Below are 13,726 nucleotides of genomic sequence, written 5' to 3' on the forward strand. Positions count from 1 at the left end.
ATGCCAGATTGTATTGAAGGTACATTGTGAAATAATGCATTCTGCTCTACTAGGATGTACTGCTGAAGGGGATTTTGTTTGTTTGAGGGAATTTTGTTTTTGCTTTTAAGGCATGATCTATGTAGCCCTTGGCTGTCCTGAAACCCGTTATGTAGACCAGGCTAGATTTGAAATCAGAGCTCTGCTTCCCAAATGCTGGGATTAAAGATGTGTACCACCATGCCTGATACTGACAATCTTTTTGAACACTTTTTTAGAGCTAAGTTTTCATTTTGTTTTACTAAGATTCCTTTTTTAAGTTTGGCATTTTGTTGAGTAATATTTTTCTACCTAATATGGGAGGAGAGTGTTACTATCCTTCGTTATTTGTTTTCATAGACAGTGATGAAGTTTTTCTGTGTGTCCAGTAACTATAACTGTATGAAATCTAAGATACTTAACTACTAGAATATTTTGGTTGTTTCCAGAAGAAAATGCAAATAAGATTATGTTAATATAATATATATATGTAAAATTTTAAAAACCGTTTTTGGGATTTATATCAGTCTTATAAAATAGCTATGCATGGCATTCTGGTAAGCAAGACTGAATGAAAATAGATTGTAAAGGGTATATATTCTGATTTGTAAATTATATGTTCTTTGCAAATTTGAATGAAAATAGATTAAAATGCTGACACAGGACTCCTGAACCCTCTTTTTTTAGGCCTATCAGATGCGCCCTGCAATTATTTTCTTTGATGAAATAGATGGTTTGGCTCCAGTACGATCTAGCAGGCAAGATCAGATTCACAGGTAAAACATGACTGATTGTGTTGCTGTTACATGAAAGATAAGTATTAAATGGTGAAAGAAACCCAAATACATACACATATTTAAAGTGAGCCTATTCTGAAAATCAAGTTATTATTAATAGTTTTAACATCTTGGTTATAGAAGAGATGACTTAAAATCCAAATATATTCACAGGCCATGGGTGAGAATAAGGCTGTGATATAGAATGTGGCTGATGAAGCCAGTTATCTGTAATTCTAGCCTGTCTACAACTGGGACCTAAGAATTTGATTTTCTTTCTCAAGTTTTATGTTCAAGTACTTAAATATCTTAAATGTTGTGAACTAGTTCAGATGCTTTGTCCTTTTTAAACTTCCTTCAGTACTGGGGATTGTTCCAGGGCCTTAAGCTTGCTCTTCAAGTGCTTTACCACTGAGGTATATTCCCAGCCCTCAGGTGTCTTAGTCACTATTGCTGTGAAGAGACACCATGACCGAGGCAACTTTTATTAAGGAAGGCATTTAATTGGGGACTTGCTTATAGTTCCAGAGGTTAGTCTATTATGGCAAGGGACATGATGGCATGCAATCAGGCACTAGATCCACAAGCAGCAGGTAGAGAGAGTGACTGATTCTTAGATGGACTTTTGAAACTCCAAAGCCCACTTCCTCCAACAAGGCCACACCTCCTAATCCTTCTAAACCTTTCAAACAGTTTTACTCCCTGGTGACTTCAACATTCAAATATATGAATCTATGGGCGCCATTCTTAATTAGATCAGCACATGTGGCATCTGGAAGGGTCCAGACTGAACTAAGCATTGAGAGGGAGAGCCAGGGAGGGAGAGAAAAAAGAGAGGAGAGAGGGCCAAGAGAACTATGCCCCAAATAGCTTTTAAGGGGATACCTGGGCCAAATAAAAATATCTCCTAGAATAATTCTACTGGTTTGAGATAAGACTACCAAACCTCATTTTAAAGAAAAAAATTGAGCTACAGTTGGTGGTGGTGGTGCAAACCTTTAATCCCATCACTCAAGAGGCAGAGGCACATCGATGGATCTCTGGGTTCAAGGCCAGCCTGGTCTACAACCTGAATTCCAGGAGGGCCAGGGATATGTAGAGAAACCTTGTCTTGAAAACAAAGAAAATGATAGAAAAGTTGTACTTTTTGAATGAAAATAAGGACATAACTGCTCCTATGTATGATTGAGAAGGGTTGTATTGTAGATATGAGGGAGAATTCAGCCAGAGGCATCTGGAAGGGTCCAAACTGAACCATGCTATAAAAGGAGAGATGGGGAGAGTGAGCGAGGGACAGAGAGAGAGGGCCAAGGGGCCAAAAGAACTATGTCCCAAATGGCTGGATTATACAGAAATCAGAAGCTGGGGCAAGAGAAGTCCAACCCCTAGGCTGGAAAGGTTTAGGGTAGGGGGCAAGGGTGAGAAGGACTAGGAGGGGCCATAGGTAGTAAGTGAGACTAGACTTATCCTGGGTTTCTTTGGGACCTGACACTTTTTCTCCAGGATTAGAAGAGAACCTACAAATATACCAACTCTGTTAGTTTGTTAGGTTTTTGTTTGTTTGAAGTGTTAGGAGTGAACCCAGGGCCTCAAACATATTATGCAGAGAAATTGAACCACATTTCCTAGCCATAAGTTTTCAGTCCCAATTCAGCTTTAGTTTTTCAGAGCTTCTTTTCTTTTTTCTTTTTTTTTTTTCTTTTTTTTTTTTTTTGGTTTTTCGAGACAGGGTTTCTCTGTGGTTTTGGAGCCTGTCCTGGAACTAGCTCTTGTAGACCGGGCTGGTCTCAAACTCACAGAGATCCGCCTGCCTCTGCCTCCCAAGTGCTGGGATTAAAAGCATGCGCCACCGCCACCCGGCTCAGAGCTTCTTTTCAAATGGTATCGCAAGTTGCTGCATGTGATTGCCCAATTTTTTGAGATACCCTAAACCACATTGCATGCCTTCAAATACATCAGTAGTTTATATATAATGTAGAAGATGAGCAAGATATAATCATGTAGTTAATAGGTAGGTTTTGCTTTTCTAACACCAGGTAGATAGATAGAATGTATAGTTATTACTGGCCTTAATGACAGTTTTTGTTGTTATGTTAACTGATTATGCCATGGTAGAGTAGATTTATATGAATTCTTTTTAGTAATCATGAACTTTATATAAAACATTATCCACTGTTTTTATTGTGTTGGGAGAAACATTTAATAGTGCTGTAGTTTACAATTAAGTGAATTAATTACTATATTTTGAGGTAGTTTTTTTTTTTTTTTTTTTGGTTTTTCGAGACAGGGTTTCTCTGTGGTTTTGGAGCCTGTCCTGGAGCTAGCTCTTGTAGACCAGGCTGGTCTCGAACTCACAAAGATCCGCCTGCCTCTGCCTCCCAAGTGCTGGGATTAAAGGCGTGCGCCACCACCGCCCGGCTTTGAGGTAGTTTTATAAAGAGATCAGATAAGTCTTAACTAAGAAATAGAGTAATTTTAGCAAGTAGGAATATTGCATTTCAAATATGTACTACATATTTTAACAGAAATTTAGTATTTGAATTTTTTTTCAAAAGCTCAACATTTTGCAGTAAACATGTCTAGGTGTTTTTTTTTTTTAAAGAATTTAGTACATTAAAGACAAAACTATCTAGGCATAGTAGTGCACACCTTCAAATGTGCAAGCCGTAGGTGCAAGTTTGAGACCAGCCCTGATTTAAAGTAAAGAAGATCAAATTTTTGCGCCTTAACATGTAGAGCATTACAAATAAGTATTTGAGTGATGTTAGGAAGTAAGATTTTCATGAGTATAAAATTCCAAACATTAGATCCTGCAAAGATGATGGAGTATGCACTCAAGGCATAAGAGTAATTTGAGGTTGATCCCTGGAACTCACAGTAAAAGGATACGACAGTCTTTGACTTCCATGTGTTCTATGGCATGCACACACACACACACACACACACACACACACAGTACTTTTTGTTTTTTTTTTAAAGGATTTTTAAAATAATGTGTGTGAGTAGTATATGTCGTGCATGTGTGCCAGTAGAAGCTACAGTTGTTGGGTCCTCTGGAGCTGGAGTTACAGGTTTGTTATAAGCCATCTGGTATGGTTATTAGGAATTGAACCTGGGTCCTCTGGAAGAGCAATATGTGTTTAACCACTGTGCTATCTCTCTAGCCCTCAGTTTTATTTATATTTAAAATATTAATAATTGGAACACCAAATTTTAGCAAGGCCATATGTGGTACCAAATGCCTGCACTCCCCATGCTCTGAAGGCCGAAGCAAGAAGATTGCCATAAATTCAAGGTCATCTTAGACTACTACATTGTGAGTTTGAGGCCAGACTCTGTTGCAAGGCAAGATGTCGTCTCAAACCAAAAGATCCCCCCCTCCTTTTAATTTGAAAGGAACTCAATATGAATCTTCTTTTACTAAGGAAAAAAGTAACTGAAGGCTAAAATGGCTTGAGAACAGCTGTCATCATAGCAGGTTAGAGCAGATTGCAGCACTGGAAAAGGAATGCTGAGGAATCAATCTTGGGAGGGTTCCAGTTAGCTGATGTAGGACAATTTGCATATCGGTAATAATGACTGTAAAAGTTTACAAAAAAAAACTTTAAAAAACAAATTTTGTTTAGTTCAGTTGATCACCTCCATTGTTGCCTCTTCACCAACTGTTACTCTGAAAATTGAAGCAAACATTCTTATCTTATACATATTATAATTTAGGGTAATTCAATACTTTGAAAATAATATAATTAATAAATTTAAAGGGAGCCAGGCATAGTAGCACAAACCTATAATTTCAACGCTTGGGAGATAGAGGCTGGAGGAAGATCAGAAGTTCAAAGCCAGACTTGGCTAGATCAAGCACTTACTCTGTCAGAGCTTCTTGCCACATCCTTATCCAAAATATAAAACCAGGGAAATAGACTTGGGAAAGCACCTCATGAAGCTGGTCTTAAGTGAGAAACTGATAGCATGTACCTGCCTCAGCGAGCTGAGTAGAAATCACAGCCTATGAGACGTTTAACTTGTACTAACTAAGCTTCTAGGGTCATCTGTATTTTACAAGAGAATATGAAAGAAGAGTAAGTTGAAATGACCCCATCAGCAAGCAGTCAGCCCAATCCAGAACATAGAAAGCAAATTTTAGGTCACAAATGACTTTCATTTTTCAACAAAAAATGGTGTGGAGTGGGGGAACATACATTGCTATGGATTTGAGGTACAAATGGCCACACACAGTATGTGGATCTTACGGATCTTGACTTGAACAAATCAAGCATGAAAGATACTTTTCGGGGTTTGAGGTATAGCTCAGTGATGTAGAGCTTGCCTAACATTCACAGAGTAGAGGATGGATCCTCACTATTGCAAAAGATAGGGGGGTAACTGAAAAAACTGGGTATTAGATGATGCAGGAGTATTGTTACTCACTTTGAGGTAAAGGGTTACTTTCATGAAGTACTTACATAAAATGTCAGGTTGTTCTTACTCTTGTATTGCCTGTGCTTTTAGTAAGATATTACCAGTGAGCTACATCAGCAGCTGCCTATGCTTTTTGATGATCATTTTTTAATTAATTAATTAAAAAAAAACTATCTCTTTGTATTTTACATACCAATCTCAGTTCCCACTCACTCCCCTCCTCCTGTTTCCCTTCACCTACCCCCTATCCACTTTTAGAGGGTAAGGCTTCCGGTGGGAAGTCAACAAAGTCGAACACATTGCTTTGAGGCAGGAGTAAGACCCTCCCACTATATCTAGGTTGAACAAGGTATCCCTTTCAAATTCCCCTACAATGGGCTCCAAAAAGCCAGTACAGCCAGTAGGGATAAATCCTGGTCTCACCACCAGTGGCCCCAAAGTATGCCACAGCCATACAATTGTCACCCACATTCAGAGGGCCTAGTTTGTTCCTATGTTGGGTCCCCCACTGTCAGGCCAGAGTCTGTGAGCTCCCATTAGCTTAGATAAACTGTTTCAGTGGGTATCTCCAACATGGTCTTTACCCCTTTGCTCATATTATCACTCTTCCCTCTCTTTGACTGGACTTTGGGAACTCAGCCCAGTGTTCTGCTATAGATCTCTGTACCTGCTTCTTTCAGTTCCTGGATGAAGGTTCTATGATGACATTTAAGATACTCATCAGTCAGACTACAGGGCAAGGCCAGTTCGGGCCCCCTCTACACAATTGCTTAGGGTCTTAGCTGGGGTCATCCTTGTGGATTCCTGGGAATTTCTCTAGTGCCAGCTTTCTTGCTAGCCCCATAATGACTCCCTCAATCAAGGTTGCTCTCTGTCAGAAATTACAGGCAAGTTTGCCACACTCATCCTGGTTATTAAGTGTGTTCTAGGGATCTAAACTCCAATTCTTAATCTTGCAAAGCAAGCACTATAACTACTGAGCCATCTCCTCAGCCCTCATTAGTTTTGAGACAAGTTCTCTCACTGCTTGGCTAGACTAACTGGTGAGCCAGTGAGCTTTGGTGATTCATTTATCTTTTGTTTCACAATGCTGAGACCATAAACATTCTCAGTGATACCTGACTTCTATATGGGTTCTAGGGGAATTTGAACTCTGGTCCTCTTTCTCAGCAAGGGTTCTTAAACCCTTGAGCCATCTCTCCAGTTTCCCTGTGTTTTGTTTTCCATTGAAAAGTAGCTAGGTTCCATAAGAAAATTCCTTTGCACGTTTATACATTAAACCTTACCAAAAGAAATATTTCTGAGTAATAGGCTCTTTGTTCATAACACTAATTTATTTTCTTATTTTTATGTTTAGTTCTATTGTTTCAACACTGTTAGCTCTTATGGATGGTTTGGACAGCAGAGGAGAAATTGTAGTCATTGGAGCTACCAACAGAATAGATTCCATAGACCCTGCGTTACGAAGGCCTGGTCGATTTGACAGAGAATTCCTTTTTAGTCTACCTGATAAAGACGTAAGAAAATTTTAAATACTTTTTATTTTTAACAATTTAGTACAATTACATCTTTTTATGACAGGTGGGGGAATAGACAGGGAGTGTTTGTGCCACAGTGCAGGTGTGGAAGTCAGAAAACAACTTGGAGTCAATTTTCTCCCTGTGCTATGTTGGTTTGGTGGGTAGGACTCAGCTCCTCAAGTTTGGTTACAAGTGCCATAATCCACTGAGCTGTTTTCCACTCCCACTAACAAGTTTTTTGTTGTTGTTTAAAGATTTTATTTATTTATTTATTATGTATGCAGTGTTCTGTCTGCATGTTTGCTTGCAGGCCAGAAGAGAGCTCTAGATCTCATTACAGATGGTTATGAGCCATGTGGTTGCTGGGAATTGAACTCAGGACCTCTGGAAGAGCAGCCAGTGCTCTTAACTGCTGAACCATCTCTCCAGCCCAACAAGTTTTGATACAGTAAAAAGTTGAAGACTTTGCTTTGGTGTCATGATTGTTCAAAAGAAGTCAATAGAGGTCATTTATTTTCTTTAAGCATATCTCCCTTCTTAACTGCTCCTAAAATTGTTTTAAGTTAAGCATATCCTTCCATTTTAGTAGCTTAATTAGTCCTTAGCCAGCTCATTAGCTGTGACTTTTTCCTAAACACCCTTGTACTGCAACAATTAGGCTAAAGCCACTTAATGCTTTTGAGAAGCTTATAATAAAATATGAGTAGAGCTGTAGTAATGACTGAGGGTGCTTTCTTTGTCAGAGGACCCAAGTTAGGTCCCCAACACCTGCTTCAGGTGGCCCGGGACCGTCTGTAACTCCAGCTAGGGAATACAACACCCTCTTCTTGAATCTAAAAGCACCTGCACTCAGGTACACATACCCACTTACAGACAAATTAAAATTGAAAAAATATATATTCTTTTTTTTTAGTGAAGTATTTTATTTATCTATTAAAAATTTCCGCATCCTCCCATTTCCCTCCCACTCCCCCTCCCCCTCACTCTCCAGTCCTAAAATATATATTCTTAACAAAGAAACTGAGTAGAGTTGTCAGTATTTTTAATTCTTAATGCACTCCAGAATGAACAATATTTTGTTTAATTTTTAAATTTATATAAATGATGAATATAACTTGGGCACGTTACTTGGAAATCTGCTTAATTTTGTTAAATGCTTACAGGCGCATCTTTTTCCTCATTTTTGTGGTCTTATACTTCTATTTATATTAGGTTTTGGTTACTTTAAAATTTTAGACAACCAAAAGTAGTTTAAATTGAAGCTTTTCTACTTAGAGTAACTTGATTATAGGTATAAAAATTAAAATTAGAGCCGGGCGGTGGTGGCGCACGCCTTTAATCCCAGCACTCGGGAGGCAGAGGCAGGCGGATCTCTGTGAGTTCGAGACCAGCCTGGGCTACAAGAGCTAGTTCCAGGACAGGCTCCAAAACCACAGAGAAACCCTGTCTCGAAAAATCAAAAAAAAAAAAAAAAATTAAAATTAGAGCTTTTTCCCCCCCACAGGCTCGAAAAGAGATTCTGAAGATTCATACAAGAGATTGGAATCCAAAACCACTGGACATATTTCTAGAAGAATTAGCAGAAAACTGCGTTGGTAAATATTGTTTTGAGCACATGTGAAAAATGTTGTGTTCATTTCAAAGATGGAACAAATTGGGTCTTGCCTTGAAGTTTAGATTTGGCCAAAGTTGCTTGCAGTTCAAGCCCAGTAACCTGAGTTAAATCCCTGGAACACACATGAAGATGGGAGGAAATAACTGGACTCTACAAAGTTATCCTCTGACCTCTACATACCCATAGTCATGCACAACAAAACGGCAGATGTGACTAGATTCAGCAGCACACATATGCAGTGCTAGTAGTGATGGATGACGGCAGACTGCGTGTCTATGGCCACCCTCAGCTGCACAGGGAGGAGGAGCTCATCTAAAAAAGAAGGCATCATTTGTTTCCATCTCCTTTGTGGCATGTATTTCCCTCCAAGATCCTAGATATTTTTAGAGTATAGATACTGTCCAAGGTGTAGCAACATATTCCTGTATCCCCAGCACTTGGGAAACTGAGGCAGGATTGACATGTATAGTGAGTACCAGGTCAGCCATGGGTGTATAATGATTCCTTTTCTCAAAAAATTAGAATTTAAAGGTCAGAAAATTGAGGGCTAGAGAGATAGCTTAGTTGTTAGAACATACTGCTCTTTCAGAGGTCTCAAGTTCTGTTTGCAGAACCTAAGTCAAGGTGGCTCACAACTCTGTGGCTCCAGCACCCTGGGATTTCTGGCCTCTGTGGGCATGTGCACTCATGTGCACATCCCTTCACATAAACATACACATGATTAAAAAGTCTTTTTAAAAATAGAGATCAGATTAGATATGAAAACAGTGATAGCCCTGTGAATTAGACAGTATTATCACTGGACAGATAAAGAATTCTCTGCAGATATGAGTCTTGAAAGATCACAGAGTAAAAAACACAACAGAATTCTTGCTCTTAACCCTTATCCTGTACTTAGGGCTTGCATGTTTCATTCACAAGTTACTGATGTGTTGAAGCCATCTAAGTTCATTTTATAAAAATTTTACTTAAGACTTAATTTTTAAATTTTACTTGAGGGTTTTGCTTCCCCCCCCCCCACCTTGGTTTATTGGAACAGGATACTGTGGTGCAGATATCAAGTCAATATGTGCCGAAGCTGCTTTATGTGCCCTACGTCGCCGGTACCCACAGATCTACACCACCAGTGAGAAGCTACAGTTGGATCTCTCTTCAATTAATATCTCAGCTAAGGATTTTGAGATGGCTATGCAGAAGATAATACCAGCTTCCCAAAGAGCTGTGGCATCACCTGGACAGGCACTGTCTGCCATTGTGAAACCACTCCTGCAAAATACTGTCCATATGATCTTAGAAGCCCTACAGAAAGTGTTTCCACATGTGGAAGTTAGAACAAACAAAGATTTAAATTCAGGTATAAAACTTGATTGACCATTGAAAGAAAGAAAGTATGGTAAAGAAAAATTACTAATGGACGGGTTTTTTATTATTTTGTAGATGTTTCTTGCGCTTTGCTAGAAAGTGATTTGGCATACAGTGATGATGATATCCCATCGGTATTTGAAAATGGACTTTCTCAAAAAACCTTTAATCAGGCAAAAGAAAATTTAAATTTTCTTCATTTAAATAGGTATGTTTTCCCTGCAAATGAATGTTTTGGTGTGTAAATTCCATAAAACGGAGTGAAATTTGTCTGATAAGGTGAAAGATGATAGCCAGTCCGCTTTTTATTTAAGTTAAAATATCAGGCTGGTGAGAGGGCTCAATTGGTTAAGTGCTTGCATTTACAAACACGAAAACTTAATGCTGAGAATGGTGGTGTGTCTTTGTAATTCCAGTACTGGGAAGCCAGGATCCCTGGGCTCACTAACTCCCAGGCTAACCTTATTGATGAGTTCCAGATCAGTAAGAGACCCAGTCCCAGTAGAGGTAGTTAGTGTTCCTGAGAATGACACCTAAGGGTGTCTCTAGCCTGTGCCACATATGTTAAAGAATATCAAAGTTTGAGTATGAAGAGATAGCTAAGCAGTTAAGAGCACTCGCTGCTCTTCCAGAGGGCCTGGGTTCATTTTCCAGTAACCACATGGCAGCTGATAACCATCTGTGACTCCAGTTCTAGGGGGTCACAACATTTTCTGGCCTCCACAGACATTGTATATGGGTGGTGCAAACATATATTCAGCACTCATGCACGTAAATTTTTAAGTAGCAAATTTTGGCCGGATGTGATGACATACACCTTTAATTCCATGGACAGATGGATTTTTTAGGAGCTTGAGGTCAGCCTAGTCTGCTTTATTGAGTTCTAGGATAGTCAAAGCTACATAGTGAAACTCTGTCTTAAAGAAGAAAAAAATTCAAAATGTATTACAGCTGTTATTATGACATAAAAGTATTCTTAAATCTGAGATAATCATTGCTAACTCAGCCATGTTATAATTGGCTATTCATATGGGCAAGGCTTCTGAAGATTTGTAATTGTCAATTTAAGGGAAACATTTAAATTTTTCTCAAATACAAATTATTAATTTTTTTCAGAAACGCCTGTTACCAACCTATGTCTTTTCGGCCAAGATTATTAATAGTGGGAGAACCAGGATTTGGACAGAGTTCTCACTTGGCACCAGCTGTCATCCATGCTTTGGAAAAATTTACTGTATATACATTAGACATTCCTGTTCTCTTTGGCATCAGTACTACATCTCCTGAAGAGACATGTTCTCACGTAAGTTGTTTTTCAGCCAACAAGTTATAAGATAAAGCAGTTATTCTGAGACAAAGTTTAGGGTTACTCTGTTTTTGAACTTGAATTTTGAAAAAAGAAATCTGACTTAAAGTTTACAATATAGAACTGTATAATTGCTTAGTTATTGAATAGTATATGTTTTATTTCTCACATCTACCACTTAACACATGTATGACTTTGGGAGAGTTATTAGATGTCTATTTCATTTTTTTCTGTTTGCAAGGTATGAGATAATTTGATTATTGTGAGAACTGAAGTTCTAAAACTTTAAAAGAGTTGTAAGGGCTTTTTGAAAGCAGCATTCAAGAACTTTGAAAGTTTTATGTGAAAATTCTGGGAAGTTGTTGCGCTAGTATTACTAGTGTGTTGACTTTGCAACCAAATGTGATTTAATTTCCTTATTAGATGATTTGTGAAGCTAAGAAAACAGCACCAAGCATAGTCTATGTCCCACATATCCACTTGTGGTGGGAAATAGTTGGACCAACACTCAAAGCCACATTTATGACATTATTACAGAATATACCTTCATTTGCTCCAGTTTTACTACTTGCAACTTCTGACAAACCATATTCATCTTTGCCTGAAGAGGTAACCTATTTGCGGGGGAGGGTGCTATTTAAGTTTTCTTATGCCAAAATAGAAACACTGTAAAATTTCAAGTGCTACTGAAGTAAATGAATCAATAAATAGTCTTTATCAAATACACCATTGTTACTTGTTTGTGTTGTGTGCTTACTGTACATGCGTTATGCCATATTTACTTTCTGTGTGTTGTCTTTCTTTGTTGTTGATTTTGGGTTTTTTTTTCTGTTTTGTTTTGTTTTTTGTTTTTAATTCAAGATGTTTTCTCTGCATATCTGCATATCACTGGCTGGCCTGGAACTCAGAGATCCACCTGCCTCTGCCTTCCAAGTGCTGGGATTAAAGGCGTGCACCACCACCACTGGCCTTTTGAATTACTCAGTCTTTAACATCTTCCTTTATGAGTTGCATGTTCTTTTCATTATCTTGTAATGAGTTATAACCTGTAAGTCTGAATCCCTGTGGTAGGTATTTTGGATGTTTCTGTCTCTCTTTTTTTCTCTCATTAAAGATAGTGAGATCAAATAGAATGCCTAGTACATGACAACCAGCTACTCTACCACTGAGCTATAGTTCATCGGCAAAAAGTTTTTTTTTTTTTTTTTGGTTTTTTTTTTTTGCTGTTTCTTACTCTGAAAGTTTCATATATTTATACAATATATATTGATCGTATCAATCTATTACTCCCTCCTACTTGTGCTACCTACCTCATCTACCTCTCAATTTCGTGACTTAAAATTTTTGTTAATAGCCCTGTGAGTCTAATTATTGCTATTCATGTATGTGTGGATATGGGCCATCCACTAGGGCATGAGCAGCCTACCAGTGGCCTTTTTCTCAAAAGAAGACCCTCAAGAGCTTATCCAGAAGGAAAGACCTCAGAGGTATCTCCCATTCATGCTGAAATTTTGATGGACAGGTAAAACCACATCTATTGTGAGTTGATGTGTGCAGCTGCCACATCATGTCCAAAGATAAGCATTCACAGTTCTCCCCATATGTGAGCTTAATGGTAGGAGATTGATACAGATGACCCCATCTGTAGCTTAATATTCACAGCTGCTTATACTCAGTACTTCAACCAATTAAGAACCTGTGTATTAAGCTCTACCAACTGTATAAAGCTTCTCTGACCAAAGTTGAGAGCTATATAAATCTATGGGTATAGATAAAAATATTTAGAATGCAGTCTGACAACATAACTACTTAGCAAAACAATAGTAGGTTCCCCGCTAAGGCCTATGATCTTTTTAATTCTAGGCTTTTGATCAGGTTTACAATACCAGACAGTAAAACTCTCCTGTGGAGCAGATCTTATATCCAAACAGGTAGTATCTGGTCACTCCATAACCATCATATCACTATTGCTATCAGGTCAGTGTTGTAGTGGACCTAGTGTTAGGTAAGAAGACCATTTGTGGTTTTCTGCCTTAGCTGCCTACATAGCACCTTCTGGCACTATGTAAGCTAGCCAGTAAGTAGAGTTTCCTCAGAGTTTTCAGGTTGATGTCTTTTGACAGTGATGTATTATGTTTATTTAATTAAGTGATGTCTTCAGTGGTAGAGTCTTATCATCCAGTTATGGTACACAAACCAAACAAGAGCAATGGCCCTGGTTTGTGGGGTTTTGTTTGTTTTCTTCTTGTTCCTCTGAGGCCTCACTGACTAGTAATTTGTAGGGAGATACCATGTTCCTGGCACTGAGATTTTCATTTTATTACCTTATCTTCTGGGAACAGTATTGTTCACTCATAGAGGATACTTCTGCCCAAACTCTCTTTTTTGTATTGTAAACTCTGAAATATATTCCAGTACATTTTGTAGGGGTGTGGCACAGGATGAGGAGTTGTTTTTTTGTTTTTTGGTATTTTTTGAGACAAGGTTTCTCTGTGTAGCTTTGTCTTGGTACTTTCTCAATAGACTATGCCGGCGTTGAACTTAGAGATCCACCTGTCTTCTGAGTGCTGAAAGTAAAGATGCGTGACGCCACCACCTAGGAATTGCTTATTTTTGAATGAATAATTTGTGTGACTATAAATAAATCATTCAGCTTTTAACTTTCTGGTTTTCAGTGAATCAGTGATTAGACCATAATGTGTATAAGGAT

The 13,726-nt window shown here is 38.4% G+C and overlaps 1 protein-coding gene across 1 annotated transcript in view; it reads left to right on the forward strand.

The window, feature by feature from the left end:
• Atad2 (ATPase family AAA domain containing 2) overlaps nucleotides 1-13,726 on the forward strand; it is a 47,364-nt gene that overhangs the window by 22,436 nt on the left and 11,202 nt on the right. Inside the window, exons 13-19 of the mRNA XM_041672648.1 lie at nucleotides 706-794; nucleotides 6,571-6,730; nucleotides 8,238-8,328; nucleotides 9,388-9,702; nucleotides 9,786-9,918; nucleotides 10,827-11,013; nucleotides 11,440-11,625. Of these exons, the coding sequence (XP_041528582.1) occupies nucleotides 706-794; nucleotides 6,571-6,730; nucleotides 8,238-8,328; nucleotides 9,388-9,702; nucleotides 9,786-9,918; nucleotides 10,827-11,013; nucleotides 11,440-11,625 (1,161 nt within the window). The remainder of the gene's footprint in view (nucleotides 1-705; nucleotides 795-6,570; nucleotides 6,731-8,237; nucleotides 8,329-9,387; nucleotides 9,703-9,785; nucleotides 9,919-10,826; nucleotides 11,014-11,439; nucleotides 11,626-13,726) is intronic.

Source organism: Microtus oregoni, unplaced genomic scaffold, assembly GCF_018167655.1.
Source record: "Microtus oregoni isolate MIOR12 unplaced genomic scaffold, Mior012 000022F_ref0000154, whole genome shotgun sequence".
NCBI lineage: Eukaryota > Metazoa > Chordata > Mammalia > Rodentia > Cricetidae > Microtus > Microtus oregoni.